Source organism: Pleurodeles waltl, chromosome 10 (genome assembly GCF_031143425.1).
Source record: "Pleurodeles waltl isolate 20211129_DDA chromosome 10, aPleWal1.hap1.20221129, whole genome shotgun sequence".
Classification (NCBI taxonomy): Eukaryota; Metazoa; Chordata; class Amphibia; order Caudata; family Salamandridae; genus Pleurodeles; species Pleurodeles waltl.
Genome location: NC_090449.1, coordinates 254,527,744 through 254,551,589, shown reverse-complemented (window position 1 = coordinate 254,551,589; position 23,846 = coordinate 254,527,744). Strand labels below are relative to the sequence as shown.

Sequence of the window (23,846 nt, the reverse complement as noted above, 5' to 3'; positions counted from 1 at the left end):
GCTTTAAGCAAAACAGATTTAACCACCGGATGAAATAAAGTTGCAAGCTAAGTACACAACATGGATGAGGAAAATTATATGGTACAAGGATATTACAGTCAGGCTAATTTTCAAATCACACTTGCTGCACATTTGACTATATGAATTAAGTACGGGGAGCATAAACAGTCCCAAACGCCATCATTCTTATGTTTCTATGCCCCAATCCAGTACTTACCGCCAGCTTTGCACATCTCGCACGTCCAAAATGGAGTAGGCATGCCTTGGCCGGAGACCAACACTCTCATAGGATGAGTCATCAACCTTCATGTTACCCCCTCCGCATGATGCGCCCATCAGAAACCTATATGTATACAAAAGGAGAAGAAGCAGGGAAGATGATGACCCATTATCTGCATCCACTAGTGGGAGATAGGGTCAGAGTGCTGACGCAGTACGCAACAATATGCATTAAAGATGGGGTGCAAAAGGTGCATTGGTTGTACACTAGAAAACTGTATTCTAGGACTGGGGTGCAAAAGGTGCATTGGTTGTACACTAGAAAACTGTATTCTAGGACTGGGGTGCCTTTGGCAGTGTAGTTTGCTGGTTCAGTGATGAAACGACAGCAGGGCATTCAGTTTATCATTAAAGTACACTGATCCTCAACATAGATATGACGTGGGCTACTATTCCGCTGGACCCCAGCTGGGAGAGACAACAGCTCCCTCATGATGGGCAGTTACTGTGTAGCGAAGGGTCACAATGAACATCCATGTGCTCTCACCTTAACGTTTTTGCTTGCTTGTCAGCCAAGGAATTGTGACATTACATGCCATTCTTGATTTATTATAACCTTCATCGTGAAACCTGCCCTCGCTTTAATGAACACATCAAACATTAAGTGTACATGTGTTCTAATTTACGTAAAACTCTCTGTTACCGGCTCTGGTCTTTTTTGTGCTTTACGTGTGCTATAAAATTTCAAATCCATCGTTTGTAACATATGCCTACTCCAACCTCCGTAGGAGGATCATGGAAGAAGGCTTGCCAGGGCAGTGAAAGGAAGGGCGATGAGGGACACACGTAGGTGGAACGGCAGGACAAGTAAAGAGGGATGTATAAGAAGGACAGAGAGGTGAAGGACAAGGGGAGATGTTAATGAAACAAAGATAATTTGATAAAAAGCAAGGAGAGCTAGAAGCTGGAGAAGAAAAATAAATAAAAAGTCTGCAGAGGAAGCTTGGAGGGGTACAGCAATATGATTCCTCTAAGAAAAACAAAAAAGAGAGAAATGGACGAGCAGCAAAACGTAGACTTCAGTGAAGAAAGGAGTGAAGGGAGAACTTAACAAGGGAATCCTGCTGAAAAACAAGAAGATGGAGGGAAACACCCACTGAAAATGATATATACAAAAAAGTTCCTGTGGGAAGTTAGGTAGAAAGAGGAAGCAAAGGAGAAGGGGGCAGTGAATTGAGCAGACAGGAACAAGGAAACAGAGGGCTGAAAAAGTTGTAGTGAAATGGACAGTGCGGATGTGCGGTCCTCCCTCGTGTTATGCGAAAGTTGCTTTTCTGAGAAAAGTTACAAGGAAAGAAAAAACTCAAACAACAGGGCAACAGGTATCACAAAATTCTGCAAGTCTAGTTTAGCCACTCTTGTTTTGTCAGGATAGACATCTAGACAAAATTGCCATGATCACACTGATAAGTGCCTAAGCCATTACATTAGATCCATCTAAATAAAGCGGCTTGCCAAGAAGAAGCAAGTGGGATGCTGGCAGGTATTAAAGTGCCACATTGATACACTCACAAACATGTTCCAAGTTTAACTTCTCTATCTCGCACATGTGTCTCTGATACTGTGGCAAAACCTTTAAAGGCATGGTAGGACAGAATGTGGTAAACAAATGCTGAACATTCTAAGAAACATTTCTGAAGTAATGTCCAGTGGTAGCAAAGTCGAGCAGTCCATGCGTTCTCTAGAATAATCTTTCTTTCTTTTCACTGTCTCTCTTTTATATGGGGTTTCTTGCACCCAATTGAAAAAACATAAAAGTGATCAAGTTTTTTTTTTGTTAATCCCGTAGGAAGCGACCAAATATTGAGCAAGAGCTGATAGAATGCCATCACAGCTGGCTTGGGGAAGCTTCGAAACAGAAGCGATTTAAATCCTCCAACAATTACACTCAGCAATGAGAGTCTGCCTTGCATGAAAAAGTTTGAGGAGGTGTCAAAATCCATATCCAATGCCCACAATCAAGGGGACCTCTACAGTGACATCTGAAGATCTTAGATAACTAGCATCATAACCTTTTCAGAAGAAGGGATGAGACCTCTGGTGATATCTGTACAATCAAAAAGGGGGCTTCCAAAGGAACGTTTCTTCACACAAACGGGGCAACAAACTGGACGATCAAGCTAACAAATAATGTTCACAGCTTTTTAATTACATGCAGTAGCCAAAACAGTTTGCTTATATCAACACAAGAACCAAGAAGCCGAAATAACATACAATGGACATACATACCTGACCAAACTGTGAACTGTATAGACCACAAAGTGTGTTAAAAACATAAATCTGCAATTTAAAAATACTCCTACAGCAACTAGGTAGTTTCACAAATGGGCGAGGTCAAATTCTTATGGAGACTGAAAGAAATGTAGTCACTGGGCCGTATTATGAGCGTGAGACCATCCCCTGGACATTCGCATGGGTTAACTGTCCAATTATTGGACTAAGTAGGAATGTGCATCAGTCTACCCCAACTACTAGAAAGAGGTCAGGGTACGGTGCCCAAGGTCAACTGTAATTTATCAGGGTCCTTGAGTCGTGTCATTCAATGCAAAAACATCTATTTCTGCAATAAAGAAAATTAGTGCATCTGCAGGAAGCATGCGAATTAGCTAGTCAAGAGGAGTTTGCAGGATTATGTCCTATAGATCGTTAATACACTCCAAGCTGACCCAATTTACTGGTTAGCACACTCTCCAGATTACAGACGTCTGAGAGCAAAGCTGACATCCTAGGCTCCTGTGCAACAGTTGGACGAAGAGCTAAAAGCCACATTGAAAAACTTTTTAATGCCACCTTCACACTGCAGAAAGTAAGCAAGTGCAGCATGTGAGCCTGACTGTCTCTCCAAATGGGTTTGAGAGGGTGACTTCATGAAGAACTTTTACTTTTAATGGGAACAAAAAATGATTATTGTACAGCTATCACTAAAACAGTATATTTTACTGGCAGAGATAGTTCAACATTTCAGTACTTCAGGGAATAGTACGTGTATATCTATAGCAGAAAATTGCAAAGTGCCCCCAGCACGCATTCAGTGTTAGGTGGGCTGAGGACCCCTAAGGACACCATGTCCAAGGTTATAATAAGGGTCAAACAAGCAGACAACTGTTATGGAGACACAGTCTCCACAAATTGTTTCCACCAAGTTCAAAAACAATGACATACCCAAGTTATCTATCCTGCTGAAGAACAAGTTACTTAACTTCGGTAACAAACTATCTGGTAGAGGGATATTCTAGTTGCAGATTTCTTATCTCAGAATTTCCCCCAGACGTGAGTCTGAATCTGGAGATTTTTCTTCAAGCAGTACCTCTGCGCACCATCAGGTGGCGCAGGTCAAGTCGGCGGTCATTGCTGGCATCGTGCTCGCCAGATATGATGAAGTGGGTCCTAAATAGGCACCATCCTGAAGCGCCGACATCCATTCTTTTTAGGATCTTCCACGCCAGAAGTGTGGAGCCATGAAAGACACCGACACTGGTGCACTGAAACTAGGGCCCTAAAAGGGTCGTCCCTGACCCCCCCCAAAATAAGTTCATTTCAGTTCGGGGCAGATGGGTGGGTCAGTAAGGAATCTGCAACTAGAATATGTCTCTACCAGATAATTCTGTACTGAAAGTACGTAACTTGTTCATCTAGTTGCAGATTCCTTACCTCAGAATAGATACCCAAGCAATACCTCAGAATAGATACCCAAGCAATACCATCCTCGGTGGTGGGTCTGTGAACTTAGATCATACTAGGAAGTCCTGCAAGACAGAACAGGCAAAGAACCCGTCCTGCAGGACCTGACTGTCCAGACAGTAGTGTTTAGTGAATGTGTACAAGGATGCCTACGTTGCTGCCTGACAGATGTTCAGAATTGGGACTCCTCATGCTAATGCAGTGATTGCAGCTGTCGCTCTGGTAGAATGAGTATGCAAGCCCTCAAGGGGTAGCATCTTAAGCTACGTGTAGCATGTTTTGATGCAGAGAACAACCCACCTAGAGAGGGTTCTCTTCTGCTATGCCCTACCTTTCTTTGCACCCATGTACCCAACAAAGAGTTGCTCATCCACCCGGAACTCTTTGGTACAATCAAAATAGAATGCCAACGCTCTTTTGGGAACTGTAGGTGGAGTCTATCCTCTTCCTTAGTAGGATGTGGGGCCGCATATAAAGTAGGCAAGGTGATGGATTGGCGTACATGAAAGGACGTGATTACCTTAGGCATAAAAAAAAGCCCTGGTACGAAGCACCACAGTGTCAGGGTGGATGGAGATGAAAGGTGGCTTCAAAGAAAGAACCTGTAGCTCACTCTCTCTGCAGGAAGAGGTGATAGGTACAAAGAAGACTGTTTTCAGAGTAAGCCGGCGAAGTGGGCTGTTGTGAAGTGGTTCAAAAGGAGCACGCATCAGAAAAGTAAGAACCAAGTTCAAATCCCATTGGGGCATTATGGATAGGGAAAAAGGTAGGTGAGACCCTTAAGTAATATTCCAACAATGGGACACGGGATCCCACGTCCCCGGCCACACTGAGGCTGGGCAGCATGGGCGGCAGAGTAGCTGGAGGGAAACGGATATGGCTGGGTGTCCCTTCCATAGCCATGAAAGGGGCCTAAGGCAAACTGAATGGGGCGCAGGGCAGCTGTGAGGCCAAGGGACTGGGACGTAGCTCGGGTTTCCTTAAAGCGCTTGACCGCTGAGTCTGCTCTGTCTTCGAAGAGATGGGTGCCATCAAAGGGCATGTCCATAAAAGTGGATTGGACATCCCTTGAAAATCCAGATGTCCTCAACTAAGCGTGGCGCCGCAAGGCCACCAAAGCAACCAATCTTCCCAGAGAGTCAGCCATATCCAGTCCACAATGTATTGTGAACTTAGCTGCGTCTCTCCCATCAGCAACAGCCTGGGAGAGAATGGCCCAGGCCTCCTCCGGAAACTGTGGCAACACTTGCACGACTGTATCCCATAAAGTATGAGTGTAATGGCCCAAAAGGCATGCAGTGTTCACAGACCGCAATGCCAGGCTGTAGGAAGAAAACATCTTCTTCCCAAGATAATCCAGCCTCTTTGATTCACTATCCAGAGGAGCAGAAGGGAATGGGCCATGGAGGCCTGGATAACCAAGCTATCAGAGTTAGGGTGTTGGGTCAGGAAGGCTGGGTCATTAGGTGCAGGCCTATGGCGACAGACAATCGTTCTGTTCAAAGGAGCCCCTGTGCTGTGTTTGGCCCAGGTCCCCAGCGCAGGACATCAGTGAGGGATTCTTTGAAGAGTAAAAGGGGTTCAAAAGTAGAAGCCCCAGGTTGAAGCACCTCAGTAAGGAGGTTAGTCCTGACAGCCACTGAGGGCAGCTCGAGGACCAGGACCTTGGTAGCGCTCTGCACCACCATTTAATATGACGTACCCTCCTCCGTAGCCAAAGTAGGGAGAGAAAGCATGCTAGCATCAGGAGAGTTATCTAGACCGCTGGCTTCACCCAGTTCCTGAGCCCAGTCCATGGGATCATCAAGCTGGTAATCTACAAGTTCCAGCAACACCTCCATACCCCCACTGTATCCATACTCCTAGGAATAAGGGTCAGGATCCACCCTATGGAGCATGGTCCAAGTCAAAGTAGGAATCTGCGTCAAGTGAACCCAATTTGTCTCTGTGCCGGAGTAAGTAATGAGTATAGGGTCGACACCAACCGCCAGTCAGAGTCGGGAGCGTCAGCACTGGAACCGTCATCGGGGAAGGTCGCAGTGGCATGACCAACACCTGTTCTGATCCAGAAGCGGATCCTAGGGTGCCCACCAGAGCTGCCGACATGGAACCCGAGGAGGGCCCCTGCTGATCCCACGGGGCCCAAAGGCATTCCAGCAGGGTTGGTCTGTCCAAAGATTAGGCACATGGCCTCATAGAACTCACGTAATTGGAAAGGAGTGGTCATGGCTCTCAGAAACTCAGGGAGGTGCAAAGCCGACCCAGAAGCAGGCTCCGAGGACGGAGGCCCAAATTGTTGACACTCTTTGTCCTGATTCTCGTTATCCAATCGACGGGGTGAGGTTGAAGAACGTTTCGACGACTTCTTACCCGAACGTCCCAAAGATCTTGAGTGGGACGAGGACGAGTGGTGAGGGCTCCGCAAGCAGTCTTGTGACCTTCCTCTCAAGCGAGATCGGGAGCAATGTGGAGGAGAGTGCCAGGCCGCCATGAGCTTTAGTGTCCGCCCCCACCATCATTTGTTCATAAAAAAAACTAATTACACATGCAAATCCTGGGTACTTAGTACTTATAATTGTAATTGTTTTTTTCTTTCATTTTGGTCTTTAATAGCAGGTTCTGTTTTTTCTTTTTATTTGACATTCATCAGATTTTAAGCAAAAATGTATTTCTGTGCAATTCATCAAAAAGGAGATTTTGAAAACGGCTGGATTCTCATTATTGTTTTTTCATTAAAATGAGGAATAGGCAAGCTGCACCTTAGTCAAACCACTCAAAATCAGGGGATACTCAGCATGTCATGGGTATAGGCATCACTGTTGGCATGAATTCTACAACAATCAAATGTACCACTGCAAATCGAGTTCAAGAACTTCATTAAAGACTGCAGCTTAAGATGTAATTCCTGATGTCAAGATGGCATTAATATTATCTGAGGTTTTCCAAGACATCAAGTAAACTCTAATCAAGTCCCTCTCCATTCTAATGCCCTCCTTCCTCTTTGCCAGCATCCACTGCACAATGACTCATATAGGCAAATGCCTGGCTAATATAATGGTTGACCCAGTTTTTCCTTCAAAATTTGATAAGGCTCAGCTTTGAGAAAGAGATCTTTTTCCCCTACTCTTGCCAGCTCTGTGAAATGTATCTGAGTGAGATAAACCTTAAACTATTTGTTGGAGGTCCTTTTAATTTACATTGAAAAAACTATAACAATTTTCCCTTGCTAAATATCAAAGGAGCAAAGAGAAGTTGTTTGCAGTAATCACTACCTCCTGGAGCTTAGATGCACTGATGTGTTTAGCATACAGAAGTTATATTAGCTATAGCTCAGCAGTAAAGTATTAAAACTACAATTTTGCTGCAGAGGATGGTGGAGGGGCAATGGTCTAGATGCCCATAAACAAAGAAAAATGTGAATATATATATATATATATATATATATATATATACATACACACACATACACACACATACATACATACACACACATTCCAGAAATAGAATATACAGTTTAACAGAAATAGGTCAATCCAAAACAAAACTAAAATAAGCGGAGGGTTAGCTGAAAGGGCCAGATACAGGAGGCTTTCCCTTTTCAGAAAAAAATAAAAGGACAAAAAAGAAAAGTACATAAAAACTGGAACAATAAAGGCATCCACTTCCAAAATTGAACACGTACATTTAGATATACTTCTGGCCTTTAACCAAACAGATAATTTTCAGCTTGTTCTTGCTCTTTTGCATAACCCTCTTGACTATATTTGAGTCACATTCTTTAATTAGAGTTCTTTCTCAACTCTACTTTCCAGAGCCAACAATTAGTTCTCCATTCTGTTATTTACACATCAACCTGTTTTGGCAAGTGCCACGACTGCTCCTTCTTCACACTTCATAACCTCCCTCTGCACAGCAAACCTGGTCCGCCTCTTTCACCTCATTGTACATTTTTCTCTCTGTCTTTGTAAGATTAACGAGGATGCTCACCTCAGCAACCTTGCCCTCGTACCAAGCTGATCCCGCCCCTAAGTAGGCTGGCCCCTCCCTCCTTCCTCTTACCCAGCCTCCTTAGAGCTCAGCATTTTGGCCCAGATGAGGTCAGTGTCAATAGGCTCCTCGCGGGGGTTAGTGGAGCTGACCTGCAGCATCAGGCTCTCGCAGGGGGCGCCAGTGAGTGTAGCCAGGCCTTCAATCGCACGCCCTGCCTGGAGGGCAAAGTACGAACCGTGCAGCTTGGCAAGTGCCTTCTCGATCAGTGCTACCCACAGCTGCTTTCTCTGCGCCTGTCAAAAGAAAGAGGTGTGTCAGCGAGTAATGTTAGGGCAGGACGAGAAAGGAGTGGCGGAATCTAATGTACACAAAACTCATTACAACCTCGAAAAGTGTGTAATTCATAAAAATAATAGTTGAATGTGACAGAGATGGTACAAAGAAAGAGTTAAAGCAATGGGCCATACCTCAACCACATGCCAGGGTCTGTAACTTCAATGACGACCAAAGTTCTACAGGAAAACCACCCACAGGGAAAGATCACCATTTTAAGCCAATAGGTGAGGCTTATATTTTGAGTCCCGAGTAAAACATGAATAAAACCTTGCTTCAATGTATAAAAAAAAAAAAAAATTATGAATATAATGTGCGATGAGCAGCACTTTTAGATAACCAAAATGGTCCCTTATGCGTTGCAATGCAAATACTCCATATGAGGCACAACAGTACATTAAACAGCTAATAGCATGAGGGCAGTAAATTACGCATGTAGGCTGAGAAAAAGCCTACTCCATGTATATTTTAAAGAGCAGTAACAATAGGAATACAGGCAGCTGTGCAGTCAAACAAGAACTAATCAACATGGTCACTGGTTTCCATGCAAAGCAACTTTCAGAAACATAAACTTTGAGTAGCAGATTGGCTAAGCTATTAACATACAAGTTTCCACCTTCTCCAGCACACTTGTTAATGTCCAGTGACAATAGTGAAAGTGAGTTACCCACCCAAACAAAATTAACTTGGCCACGAAAGACATAGGAAAGGAACAGACCGAAATAAAATAGTAAATTACCGTAATAGTCACTTGCCTGAGGTCACTTATTCTTTACCGTGTCAACCAGTTTGCATCAACGGTAATTTAGGTGAGAGGGTAAAGGAGTTGAAAGGTATAGAGGGAAAGAACAAAAGCCAAAGCTTTTTGCTGATGCTGTTCAGCATCCGCAAAAAACAGAAAAAAGTGTGATGACATGTAGCTAAACATGCTTCATTAAGCATGCATACATATTCTTTATGATGCTACGTCAGCCCACCATAACGACATGCTTGTGCAAATACATCACTAAGAATGCTTGCGGTGGTGGAGCAAATGGGAAGCGAGTGAGGGAGACGTCAATGCCAAAGGTAGTAGAGCCCAACAGGAAGCCATGGGAGGGGAGGAACCAGAAGACCTTGTGAGGGGGAGAGAAAACAAAAATAGAAGCAAAACAAGCATTAGCAAAGCCAATAGGTCATGTCTATCTATACAGGAGCTAATGGCTTTGCCAATATGTTTAGCCATGTTGTTGGCAGCAGTTCAGCATTGCTAAAAAATGATGCTGTAAATAAGAGTGTTATAGAGTGGAGTGCCGTAAATTAGGGTGTCATGGCACAGAGTTGGGTATTATGGAGTGGCGTAGAGAGTTGTGAAGAGTTAAGTAGAGTACAGAGAAGTGGACAGTCATGACGTTGCGTAGAATGGAGTGGCATAGTGTTGTGGAGTGTTCTGAAGGGAGTAGACTGTCTTAGAGTGGAAGGGTGTAGAGCAGAATAGAGTGTCATGGAGTTGAGTAGAGTATCAGAGTGGAGTGTCAGAGTGTTGTGGAGTGGTGTGGCATAGAGCGCAACGGCTTGAAGTGCATTGGTTTTGAGAAAAGTGAGGTAGAGTGCAATGGCATAGAGTGCAGTGGCATCGAGTGGTGCAGAGTGGAGTGGCGCAGCCTAGACTGCATTGGAGTGCAATAGCGTAGAGTGGAGTGGCGCATGGTGAAGCAGAGTGGGGCACAGTGCCGTGGTGTAGAGTAGATTGTTTCAGAGTAGAGTGAAGTGGTGCAGGGTAAAATGGATTGATGCGGAATAGAGTTCAGATAAATAGAGCAGTGTAGTGTAGAGTGCAATGGTGCAGTCTCGTACAAGGTGTAATGGAGGGCATTGGTTCAGATTAGAGTGGCGTAGAGTGCACTGGCATACAGCTGAGTGGTGCAGAGTAGTGCAGAGCAGAATAGAGTTCAGTGGCAGACAGTTCAGTCTTGCATAGTAGGGTGTCTTAGAGTGCAGTGGAGTAGAGTGCACTGGTGCACAGAAGAGTGTTGTAGAGTAGAATGCTGAACAGAGCAGTGGTGTATAGCACGTACAGTGGTTAGGAATAAAACAGTGGCGTGGAGTACAGTGATGAAGAGCACAATGGTATAGAGTGGCGTAGCGAGCAGTAGAGTTTAATGCTGGAGAGTGCAGTCTTGCGGAGCACACTGTCTTAGACTGCAGTAGTGTAGACTGCACTGGCATACAGTGCACTGATGTAGAATGCAGTGGCTTAGAGTGTTGCAGAGAAGAGTTCTGTAGAGAGCAGTGGCATACAGTACAGCAGTGCGTAGAAAAGAGTGGATTCAGCGACAGAGTGCAATGTTGTAGAATGACGCAGCGTGCAGTGGCATAAAGTGTTGTAGAGTATAGTGGTGTAGAGTGTAGTGGTGCAGAGTAATTGGCATAGAGTGTAGTGGCGTAGAATACATTGGTTTTGAGTGAAGTGGTGTAGAGTACATTGGGTAGAGTGCAGTGGTTTAGAGTAGAGTGGCAGAGCGCAGTGGCATAGAGTGGCGCAACGTAAGAGTAGAATAGAGTGCCATGGTGTAGAGTAGACTGTTTTAGTGTAGACTGCAGTGCTGAAGGGTAGAATGGAGTGGCACAGTGTAGTGGCGTAGAGTGTAGTGGTGCACAGTAGAGTGGAATGGCTTGGACTGGTGTAGAGTGCAGTGGTGTATAGTAAAGTGGACTGGTTAAAGTAGAGGTGCAGAGTAGAGTACAGTGGTGTAGAGTGAAGTGGTGTAGTGAAGTGGCAGAGTGCAGTGGTGTACAGTAGATTAGAGAGGCGTAGAGTGCAGTGGTATAGAGTGACGTAAAGTGAAATAGCGTAGAGTGGTGCAGTGGCATAAAGTGCAGTGGCAGAGTAGAGTGGCGGAGAAAAGAGTGACAGTGCAATGTGCAGAGTAGCATTACAGAGTAGAATGTCGTAGAGTGCAGTGGTGTAGAGTGCAGTGACAGAGTAGTGGAGAGTAAAGTAGCGCAGAGTGCAGTGGCATAGTGAGCAGTGGTGCGGAGTAGAATAGAGTGACGTAGAGTGAAGTGGAGTAGAGTGTTGCAGAGTAGGGCATAGTGACATACAGTGCAGTGACAGAGCACTGGTTTTGCGTAAAGTGGTTCAGAGTGGAATAGTGCAGAATGTAATACAGTGGCGTTGAACACAGTGGCATAGAGTACAGTGACAGAGTACAGTATTGTAGAGTGCAGTGGTACAGAGTAGTTTATAATGGCTTAGAGTAGACTGGTGTAGATTGCAGTGGCGTGAAGTGGTGCAGGGTAGAGCATCAGCTGCAGTCACATAGAGAGACGGTTGCAGAGTAGAGAGGCATAGAGTGGGGTGGAGTGGCATAGAGCAGCAGTTCCCACTATGGGGTCTGCGGCCCCCAGAGGTCTGTGACATAGTCCCAGGGGGTTCGCAGGCCTGGGCCTGCAGGAGGTCACTTCTTCAGCTGGGGCCTCTGACAGAAAAGTGTCTCTCTTTATATTTATTTCTTCCTTAGTGCAACAGTTTTAAAATCACTGCAAAATTATTGTACATCCAGCATCGTTTGGCAAAAATAAAAGCGTCAAGATAACTCTGGTGATTAATGTATCTGCTCGAGAAAGATGGGAGTTTTGTCTGTGGCAGTTTTGACTCTTCTAATGCAGCGCAGAAGGTTAATATGCCTGCTGCAAAGACTGTGTACCGTGCACAGAACAGTATTTTATGTGCATAGCACAGTGGGATACTGCTTTTGTTACAGATATTCTTTTGCTACTGAGCAGTTCAAAAATTACAATCGTAATCTATCACAGTGAGCTATAAACTGCCATCAAACAGCTGCATGCAAAATGCATGGCACTAAAAAGAAAGTTTGTTTTTCCAGTCTTTCATTTTCTTTATGCTGCTAAAAAAGGTTTGCTCAGGTAGAAATACAATAGTATTATTAAATTCAACGCTAAGCACTGTGTTATGTTCTGAATGAGTTTTTACTTCTCCAGACCAAGCACTCTTAGAAAATGCCGACAAGTCGACAAGTGTGGATGACATGTGAATCCTACATCTTGTAGTCCCCTGTAAAGTGCTCCGACACCCTACACTGGTATGAGAGGTGCATAAAACAAATGAACTATATGTGACAGAGAAGTTATGGAGAGAAGAGAGGCTCTTATGGTTTTACTTCATTTCCCCATCGCATATTTATGTGAAAAAGCTTTCTCAGATTTTATGTACCTAAAAAATGAAAACAGAAATGGCTTGGGAAACGTAGAATCTGACCTGAGGATTCAGCTTTCCTAAATAAAACCAAACATTGAACAGTTACTTGCTGAGATGCAGCGCCAACCTTTACATCAAAATGTTTCAATTTTTGCATATTTTTTCCAATTTAAAATAATTATATCTTTAGTAATTCGAGTATTTGTTTGGTGTGTACATGTTTGTGTATTTTTTGCGAATTACTTTTTTAAAGTTTGACATTTAAATTGTACAAATTGCTTGGGGGTCTACGGCTTCCAGTAATTATTCAGTGGGGGTCCTCGGGAGTCAAAAGGGTGGGAACCTCTGGAATAGAGTGCACTGGCAAAGAGTGCAGTGGTGCTTAGTAGAGTAGGGTAGAGTAGGGTAAAGTGCATAGGTGTAGAGTGATGTAGAGAGGGGTAGCTACAGGGGCGTAGAGTGGAATGTACAGAGTAGAGTGCAGTTTCAGTGTGGCATGGCGTAGAGTGGAGTGGTGTGGTGTGGTACCAGTGGTGCAGAGTAGAGTGAAGTGGCGTGGAGTGGTACAGAGTAGAGTGGAATGGGGTAAAGTGGAGTATGCATGGTGTGGTAGTGTACTGCCATTACAGACAACACATCTACAGTTGAAATGACCATTACATTTCCATAGATATACAGTTTTATTGATAAAAGTACAGCGCACAAACTATAATGTGTGGAAATGTCATCATCTAGTGTTTTGATGGTATTAAAATACGTGTCCACCACACTACAGAACTACCCCCATTAGCTAGCATGATTGTACTCACTTTGAAGTCGGAGAAAGAAAACTAAACACTGAGTTCCCTCGGAAGATGGAGCCTGACACTCTACCTCTGTCATTGAATGCACAGCAAATGTGACACGATAAGAACAAGATTTAAAGGCCTATTTACAAAAAGAAGGATTCTGTAAATAAGGTTTGGGCAAGTGAAGGGATAAACTCAAGCTGTGTAGCCCAAAACAAATAAAGCCAGCAAACAGAAAGCAAGAAAATCTAAGTTACAAACCAAAAAGCCAATGGTAGGCAATGGGCGGAATGCATTCAAAGGGAAGCTTTCCAAATGCCCCCAAGATGTCCTTAGCAAACCAGACAGCTGCGCAGCTAATAAAGCCAGCAAATAGAAAGCAAGAAAATGTGAGTTACAAGCCAAAAAGCCAACTGTAAGCCAAAGGGGGAATGCAGCCCCAGGGAAACTTTCGGAATGTCCCCAAGATGTTGTTAGGAAACCAGACAGCTGCACTGTGGGTACGCTTCGACTTACAAAGCTGTGGAGGAGAGTGTATGAGGTAAGCATTAGACAAGCTGGGGAGGGAGAGTAGGGAGCAAGACGGAGCATGCGGTGGTGTACTTAAGAAGTGAAGCAGCGCAGAAGAGGGAAAGCAAGAAAACGCCTATACACCCATTTAGTGCTGAAAAAGAAAAAGGTACTTCCCGGAACAGGAACAGTGGAAGGATACAAGACATTCTATCAAAAGAATGCTAAAAAAGCTATACTCTGGGGAGGGACAAACAAAGTAAGAGAAAGATAAGCAAAGGGCTGGCCCAAAGCCCACTTCAAGTACTGGAACTCTCCATTACAGGTCTTCTATAAACAGAATCTAAAAGCTGTTGGTAAGCAGCCTAGGAACAAAAACAAACAAATGCATAAAATAGGGTAAAAACCAAAGAAATGAAATATCGATTCCCAAAGATTTATTGCACCATCTAATTTGTATGCCGAGAAAAAAAACTCAGCTATTTTATTACCATTTATTAGTTTATGTTAAGGAGGTTACATGTGCTGTGGCTCCCCAGGGGCTCATGTGTGCTGAACAATCAACATGAAATTAAGGTTACCTTGTAAAGTTAACAAAATCAGATAGTAGCCAAACTCTGACTGGAGAATACCAGAGAACAGATTACAGCAGTGGCTGCAGACTGCATGGAAGTGGCTTAGCGGGAAAACCAGCCAGAAGATATAAAGTCCCAAAGTGGGGCCACATAATTTCAGGCGTAGAAAAAAGGGTCTAACAAAGTCTAGCATCTTCATGGAGAGAAGGTTTTTACCAAGATGTAGTAACACCAAACGGGACACAAATGCAGCATGTGCAGCAGCAGTGCAAGCTCCCCATATACAATTACAGGTACAAGACAGGTGACAGCTGGAAACACTGGAAGGTTCATCGGCCTCAGCCCCCCCCAACAAAAAACAAGCATTTGCAATGCAATAGGTCTCACATTTTCTTGAGTTAGAGCATTGTAAATTCATAACTGGACTTTTCTTGCTACATAAATTGGTCAACCCGGTCTCATAATTTTGTATTTTCTTGCCATGTTTTGGTGATTACTGGCAGCTACTGACATCGGAAATCACAAGCCCTTGAGGAGAGACGATGGAAAATAAGGCTGGAAAAGTTTTTTTCTTTTTATTTGAACAGAATGAAGTCTGGGAAGCGTTCTTGCCTCGCATTTCAACAAAGCTCTAATGAAGTTAACAATCGCAGAACAGACTGAGAAGGTTTATGGCCCCAATAAAGGAGATAAGTAATGTCCTGTGTGCGATATCCTGAGTGCTGGCAGGGAGGGGCCCTGGAGGAGAGACTCCAGATACGAGGTTAAGCAAGTTCCACATCATTGCTTCTAGATTTAGCTACATTATACCAGAAAGGAGAGCAGTGAGCTAAACGGTCGGGTGTTTCTTTTGTAAAATAAGCTTATTTTAGGAGCCAGCGGTGAGGACCGCACTGGAATAAAGCCAAAACAAATGTCAGTGACATGGGAGGAGGTGGGAGAAATGAAATGCTACAATAAAACGCAAGCAGCTACCAGCCTAAAACACCCACAGTGAAAAGGGAGCACCAAAGAAATGCCAAAGTAGGCTGTCACCGCAACAGATAAAGAAACCAAAGTGGAATACAGTAGTTGGTCACTGCTCTGAAACAGAAAAAGGAGGGAGAAAAAGGCAAAACTGACCACTAGCAAGCAAGATTTTTTAAAGGGCACTGCAACCAACAAATGAAAAAGCTTTAAGCCATTAGAAGTAAACTAAAAGTAAAAACACTCACACACACAGGTGGAAGAAGTATTGTGAGGAGTGGGGGCATGAAGGAGGGTAGTGCGTTAAATGGGCAGGTACTTTCCCGCACTGAGTACCTGCACTTCTTGAATTTGAAAGGGAAAGTACCTGCAGTTCCTAGCACTGCTGAAATACATGTAATTAGAGAGTACCAGCAGTTTTCTGGCGCAAACGCTTACTCTAAATAGTGAGTACCCACACTTCTTTATTTCCATCTCAACCACAGGAAGGAGGGCGGGTATAAGAGGAGGGTGAGGCGGAAAAAGGAGGGCAGTGCTAAATTTGTGCCAGTGGCTACCGAGGAATACTACCGGCACTTATTTGGGGGCACCAGGACTCTGAGTGTAATTCCAGAGCCACATAATTGAAATCATTTCATGGGTCAAGGTGGACTGTAAGCACCGGTTCTGTGCTGCGTTAAATGCACATATAAGAAATTAAAGAGCCTGGTGTGGCAACTACACAAGGTGTAAACACCAGCACGTTTCTAGTACGTGGTTTGCGAAAGCCAAGTGGTGACAGGACAGAGTTCTGAAGGTTTATCTGAGCACGTGGCTCCAGCCATTCCGGAGACAGATAACACTCGGGATGGGCTACCTGCCGGGCTGCTGGAGCGCCTGACCTACCATCCATTATAGGACGCGGTGAGTAACCTACTGGTTATGTATTGGGTTCATCATAAAATAGTTTGGAGGGTTGATGTGCCTGCTGCTAAGCATTACACAGGTCATATGCTTTTATCCAATAGCTCAGTGAGCTAATGTGTTTGTTTCTGTAGAAGTCCATGCGTAAAATGCAAGTTCTAATCCTGGTAAAACAGCTCAGTGGGATACACACAGCGGTGCCTCCATGCAACGTCTATGGATGTTTGCAGGGTTTATCCCATTTGGCATCCTCCAAGGATCATAAAACATGTGCTACTGACTTTCAAATAATAAAATCCAAGTAATGGCCAAAAACCAATTCACCCCTTAGGTCTATAGCTGTAACATTGCTATAGAACTTCAGGAAGTATGATGCGCTCAGTTCTTAGTTTACATCTTGATGACATGGGCTGCAGAGAGTACCTTTGTTTCAGTTGACGGGCTGCTGAGTCTGGTGGCAGTGCCATCTGTCCTGCTTTTAAATGAGGATTCTGGAGCCAGGCATGCTGGTGTAAAGTAAAGGAGCCTATAGGCAGGTTGAAGCTCAATACAGGCAGAGCACACATTGAATGTGCACGGACACTGCACTAGGACTTGAACCTGTAGAGGCGAGGTTCGCCAGACAAAACTTCTGCTCAAACCAACATTTCTGGCATCAAACTGTCTATGCAACCAAACGAAAACTGCTGGTCAACATGATGAAACCTCACCAAAGACAGGATGAATGTGACTTCAATACATGAACTGGATATTTCACTGTCAACAGATTGCAATATATAGTGCTAATATACATGATGGAATATAAGGAATTTGTGATTGTTCCATCTACAGGCTGCTGAGGAGCTAATTTCTACAAAGTTCAAGTCTCAATATGAAACAGGCACTGACAATGCCAAGTTTTATGTTAAGTTCTATGCATTTGTAAAGTGCACTATCACCCGCAAAGGTGTCTTGTCGCTGAGCAGGTGTGTGTGTCTTGTCCTGCCTATGTTAGGTTGGTTAATCGAAAAGCCAGGTCTTCAGCCTCTTGCAGCATTCAAGAAGAGAGGAGGGGGCTCTGCTGTGGAGTGGGAGGCCATTGCACGCTTTAGGAGTGATGTAGAACACGTGACCTCCTGATATGGTTCTGTGTATGTGTGCGATGTGTGCAAGTAGGTGTCCTGGAGAGTGGAGGTGTCTGGGTGGTTGGTGAAAGGAGATGCGACTGTTCAGGTAAGTGGAGCCTAAGTTGTTTTGTGCCATGAATGTTTGTGTGAGGAGTTTGAAATTACCATGTTTGTATATCAGGAGCCAGTTTGAGAGCCTTGAGGTGTGGTGCAATGTAAGTTTGTGTGAGAGGTTGAGGATGAGTCTGGCTGCAATGTTTTGGATGGTTTGTAGTCTTCTGGTGAATTGCTTGGTGATCTCGGCATGGGGGTTGGGGGGAGGGATCCCATAGTCCAACTTGCTAGTGACTAGGGCATGAGTCATAGTTCTTCTAGTGTTGCTTGAGAGCCATTTGAAGATCTTCCTCATCATCTAAAGGGTGTGGAAGCAGGATAGTGCCAGCATCAACTTGTGCTGTAATGTTCAGGTTCTGTTGATTACGCCTAGGTTCCTGCACTGGGTGAGGATCGGAGTTTAGCCGGCCACCAGTTGGAGATAGTTGGTTTTCATCCTGTTAATGACTTTCTTCATACAAATGACAAACTTGTTTCTTTTTTGGGGGTCTTGTCCAAGTGTGAGAGCGCGAGTTGCGGTCCATCAGCGTAGGAGAGGATGTTAATGTTGTGTGCACAGATGATGTTAGCCAGAGGGATCATGTATGTGTTGAAGAGAGTGGGGCTGAGCGATGAGCCTTGCCACACTCCAAAGATGAGTTTGTGGGCTTCCGAGGAGTAAGGTGCCAGGCTGACAGCTTGTGTTCTATATGTTAAGAAGGATCAGGTCCATCGAAGAGCAGGTCCTTTGATTCCAGTCTCATGCAGGCACCCGATGAGGACAGTGTGAGACCCTGCGAGATGCTGCAGAAAAAGTCAAGTAGAATGAGCCAGTTGTTGTGGCCTTTGTATAATGAACAGTTCTTTGCAAAGCTCATCTACAACTTAAAACAGGTACAGCAAGGGCATACAAGTGCAATCTTACCTAACAGAAAGACTAGGTGCAGGACAGAAACTTAAGTAAAAATGCAAGGTTCACTCCACAACAGTAATGACAGAGGGAATGAAGTTGGAGCGTTACTGAGACACCCATTCATGCAGTGAATGGTTGCCTAGAATTCCAGGCTGGGTGACTACAGGAGTGCCAACAGTACACAAATTGGTGCCCACTTAGATGATCTAAAGGAGTCTGCAGATGCCATCCTTTTTCCCTATCGACAGCAGGCGTGAGCACCAAAATAAAAGTGCCCCCCATTAGCGCATCAGACCAATAAAAAAAGTGTCCCATGTTCTGTAAATCAGGACAGTTTGGAATTTGTAAAGGCACACTGTATAAGATGTGCACAGGGATTGGGAGCCTGCATGCATGTGTGCTTGCTGCAGGCAATGCTTTTGGTAATATTAGGGAAATCAACAGTAAATAATACAGCCTAATAGACCCATAAAACAGTCTCACATAAAATCCATAAAACAGCCCACACACTGACCTGTCAGATGAGCTACTCTCGTACTGTTAGACTGCCCTATGAGGCAGTCCAATCATGATGACATTTTAAAGACCGGGATACTGGTTATGCCAACTTCCATTCAAGCAGAGGAGCCAAGGGGTAAGGCTGGAGCAGTGCACAAAGACCACTAAACGGTGCACGATTGAGAGCTCAGCAAGGCAGGAATAGGAGTGCCATAGAGCCATGAGGCAGTGGAGGTGACCAGCATGAGTTGCAGGGATGAGTGAATTTCTGAGATGAGGAAAGATATCACATCTCAGCTCTTATCAGTTCTAGGTCTCGTGGCTCTTGCATTGCTGAAACATTACTGAAAACACACTGCTGCCATGCTGGCTGGACTACTGGACCCAACAGAAAGAGTAATTTTCATTCACAAGCCTGAAAACATAAATTATAATTGTGGATTATCTACAAAAACAACTTTGATTTATGTTCAGAGTCAATAAAAAGATGCAATTATGTGTTTAGTTTTTTAACCTAAATACACAGATTTTTCACGTAACGCAATCTAAAGGAACAATTCATGTAAATAACGGATTTCATTCACTGTTTTACTATAACAATTTTAATGTAATGTTAGACTATCTTCTTGTTGTGGATTGGAAATAACATGCCTTAGTCCATATGTTTGGTCTGTGAAATACAAGTGGACTGACCTGAGAGAAGAGGAGGTAGCCAGCCTCGTCACAGGGAAGCATGTCATCCACTAGCACCGTGGTCCAGGTGCCATCCTTACAGAGCCGCACCTGGTATGCGCCCTCTGGGCAACGGTCCCGTGTTATCATGACTCGCTCCACCAGCTCTGGTCTCTCTGCCAGCACTGCTAGCGCACTCAGAAACCTATATGGGGTAAGAAATGTTAAAGGAGGACCATGATTTATACAACACTTAAGGGACCCCCATGCTCACAATAGTTATTCACACTTTTGTTACACAAGTGAATATGCACCGAAGGTTTGAAGCAAAAAGGCTTGGCTTTGGACAGCAAGTTCTCGGCCTCACAGAGTGGTAAGATCTTTGGAGATCGAAGACATCTTCTTGGGTTAGAAATCACTAAGTAGTGAACTGAATAAATTCATCAGGATGTAATGATACTTTCTGAACATTTTAACGCAGACAGAATTGTGGAAGACATTCAGCTGGGAATTAAAATACTGCATAACAAACTGCTTAAGTAACCTAAAGAACAAGTTACTCACCTTTGGTAACGCCTTTTCTGGCAGAGACTTTGGGCGCAATTTAGATCTTGGCAGGCGAGTTACTCCGTCACACCAGTGACCGATTTCCCGTCCCCGGAAATATAAATCCCATTGTATCCTGTGGGATTTATATTTCCGGGGACGGGAAATCGGTCACCGTTGTTACAGAGTATCCCATCCGCCAAAATATAAATCGGGCTCTTTAGCTAACCGCTGATTCCTTACCTCATGATTCTTCTCAGGCACCAGAAAGGATAGCAATTCCCTTGCGCGTCACGTGGCAGTAGGTGTTGTGTGGCTCCATGTCGGATCCATCCCACCACGGTTGTAACTTCAGGGCCCCATATGTGCACCACCTCTGTGCGTTGGCATCAATTTCTTTCTAATCTCTGTCTGCACCATTAGACGCAGAGCCATTAAAATCAGAATACGGCAGTGTGCAGACTTTCAGATATAGGAGCTTATTAATGTATTAAATGAGACCGTTCCTCAGAATGGGGAGGAGGGAAAGTAAGTGTGGAATCTGCAGTTAAACAGAGTCTCTACCAAAAACACATTACAGAAGGTAAGTAACTTTTTTATTCTGATAGAATTCTAACTGCTAATTCTTCACCGAGAGAATAGATACCCAAGCAGTACCTCCCTGGGTAGAGGGTCTGTGGAATGGCTCAGACCAGGAAATCCTGCAGAACAGATTGGGTGAAGTGCTCATCCTACCAGACACAACTGTTCAGGGAGCAGTGTTTCGAACATTTATGGAGGGATGTCCATGTAGCTGCCTGGCAAATGTTCAAAACTGGTACACCATGCCCTCGTGCATTAGTAGCAACAGCAGCTTTTGCTCTGGTGGAAAGAGCGTGCAATTCTTCTGGTGGTGTTAGCCAGTCCATAGCAGATCCTGATACATAATACAACCCATCGGGAGATGGCTCTCTTTTGCATCGCTTGGCCCTTTTTCACTCCACAGAAAAGGACGAACAGTTGATCATCCTGGCAATAGTCTCTGTTCTGGTCAGTGTAGTAACTCAGGTCCCTCTTGGAATAGAGATAGTGGAGCGGCGCTTCTTCCTTGGAAGGACGGGGCAGTGCATACAAGGTTGACAAGGTGATGGACTGCCCTATGTGGAAGTGTGTTACTAACTTGGGGAGAACTGCTGCTTTTGTGGGATTAGACAGCTTGTCTCGTAAAAAATTAAGTGAATGGCTGTATCTCGGCCAGTGTCTTCAGTTGGCCGACTCAATCTTGTTGATGTGGTGATGACAAGGAATGCTACCTCAATGGTGAGCCAACAGAGAGGACAACTGAGTATTAGTTTGAAAGGAGCGTACATCAGATAAGTAAGGACCAAATTAAGGTTCCACCTCGGAATGGCAAATGGTGACAGTGGGACATATGGATCAGCCCCTTCAAAAAATGCATCACAACTGTTGACTTGAAGAGGGATGTCTGATTGTGCACACCTAAGAAGGCCAAAATGGCCAAAAAGTAACCCTTAACTATTGTCAGAGCAAGACCCTTCTGGGATAAATAAAGACAGAACATTAGAAAAATATGTATTTAAGTATTGGATGTTACGGGAGGAACAACTAACTTCTGCCAGCGTCCGGCGTATACAGGCATGGTGAATCGATGTGTGGCTGGCATATACCACAATCACTTCGAAAGGAAGGTCAAAAGCCATCAATTATCGCCATTCAAACACCATGCTTGGAGGTGTGGATTGTGCAGGCTAGGGTGGAAAACTTGGCTTTGCTGCTGCTACAGGAGGACCGCCGAAATGGGATGCTGGATTAGAGAACATGTGTTCAATGGCCAGAAACTCTGGGTACCACATCCTCTTTGCACAGTAATAGCCACTAGGATGACTTGGGCCCTGTCTTCCTTGATCATTTTCGGTACCGAAGGAAGAAGAGGCAGGGACACAAAGGCATACAGGAGTACCAATCTCCAATGTAGGCGGAAGGCATCTCCAAAGGAAGGAAGCCTTGGGAGTTCTCACATGCAAAAGCTTAGTCTCTACACGGTCTCTGGTCATGGTTCAGTGGTGAATCAGGCAAACCAGGGTTCTCCTCATTGCTAGATGATTTTCTGTGCCACCTCTGTGTGTAACCGCTACTAATGATCCACTTGGCAATGTCAGCTGAGTTCATCTACCCTGACAGTTAAAGATCCTGGCAGGTGTCCTGTGACCAGGGAGATGCCCTGATTGTTCAGCCACTTGGAGTGGTGTAGTACCTCTTGGTCTAGGACCCACAGCCCCACACCGCATTGTCTGTTGCAGTACCACACAATGGTGGTGTTGTCCGTGAGAACCTGTACCTTTTCCCCTTTGATGATAGAGTGGAACAACGTAAGTGCCAAGTAAATCGCACACAATTCCAACAAATTGACGTGGAGGCGAGTCCCTCCCAGATATTAGAGTCCTCTGATCTCCACCTTGCCCAAATAACCTCTCCAATCCACCAACAATGCATTTGTTACAACTGTCAACTCTGGGTTGGGTAGGAAGAGGTCTCTACCAGCGGTCCAACTGCAGTCAAGCAGCCACCACCGCAGATCTTTCACAGCCTCCTTTGACACCTAAATGGAATCTGATAATTCCCCTGGAGCACTAGGAGACTTCAGATCCTACTGCAGAACCCACATGTACACCCTGGCTAGGTCCGCAAGTAGGATGCTAGAGGCCAAGAAGGATTAGATCCTCTCTCAAAGAGACATAGGTCAAGGGCTAAAACATCTGGATCATATCCCAAATGTCCTGGACTCATTGAGTTAAGATTCAGAATAGCACCATATCCAGGAAGGCTTTGATGAAGGGGAGCCATTGTGAAGGCATCAGGTGAGACTTTGGCATGCTCATGGAACATTCTAACAATGTCTAACAGGTCGGCCATTGCCTGGAGGCGTATTACGGCTACTAGAGGTGAGCCGCCTTCAATATCCAGTCATCGACATATGGGAAGACTGGTATTCACCACATACACTGATGTGCTGTGACCACCACCATAACCTTCGTGAGCACCTGAGGTTCACTGGTAAGACCAAAGAGGAGCACAGAGAACTAAAAGTGCTCTTGGCCTACATGAAACTGCAGGCAGCAACTGTGGGACTGGTGGATGGGAATGTGGATTTGAAATAGATGTCCTAAAATCCAACTCCACAATACTGTCTACTTGGTCCAGAAAAGACAAAACCAGAACCAGGGTGAGCATTTTGAACCTCTGCTTCTGGAGGAAGAAGTTCAGAAAGCAAAGATCTAGAATGGGACAAAGGCATCTGTCCTTCGGCAACAGAAAATAATAGGAGTAACAACCACTTCTGATTTCTGGTCATGGCACCCGATCGATTGCTGCCTTTCCTAAGAAAGCCTGAACTTTTCTTGAGTATGGATATGCAGTCCTCCAGAAGGTGTTGTGATGTTGGAGGCATATCCAGTGGATGAGACAGGAAAGGTAGAGAGTAGCCCTGTTGCATGATCTTGAGCACCCCTCGGTCGGAGGTGATGTAACCACACAAAAGGGAGATTGTGTGCTTAAAGGGCAAATTAAAGTGGTTTCCTGTAGCCTCAGGGAGGTGGCTGGGGTCTGGGTAGCATGTTGCACCTAGGGGCCAGGATGCTCTCAGCCTCCTCCCTGGCCCTTCCCTGGAAGTGCTGGGAGGCTTCCTGCTGCAGAGGTATGTATTGGCATTGCCTCTGCTCGTATCCCCCGCAGAAGCGGGCAAAGTTGCAGGGGGAACCGCCGAGAACTGCCGAGCAGGCTGGTGTAGCTTGG

At 44.8% G+C, this 23,846-nt stretch overlaps 1 protein-coding gene across 3 annotated transcripts in view; it reads right to left on the bottom strand.

Annotated features, from left to right (window-relative positions):
* The window catches only part of CAPN15 (calpain 15), a 292,664-nt gene that overhangs the window by 68,878 nt on the left and 199,940 nt on the right, over positions 1–23,846 (bottom strand). For all 3 annotated transcript variants that reach the window (XM_069210362.1, XM_069210360.1, XM_069210361.1), the window contains exons 4-6: positions 19,530–19,713; positions 8,020–8,243; positions 218–343 (exon numbers count right to left, since the gene is read on the bottom strand). In XM_069210362.1, coding sequence (XP_069066463.1) covers positions 218–343; positions 8,020–8,243; positions 19,530–19,713 — 534 coding nt within the window. The remainder of the gene's footprint in view (positions 1–217; positions 344–8,019; positions 8,244–19,529; positions 19,714–23,846) is intronic.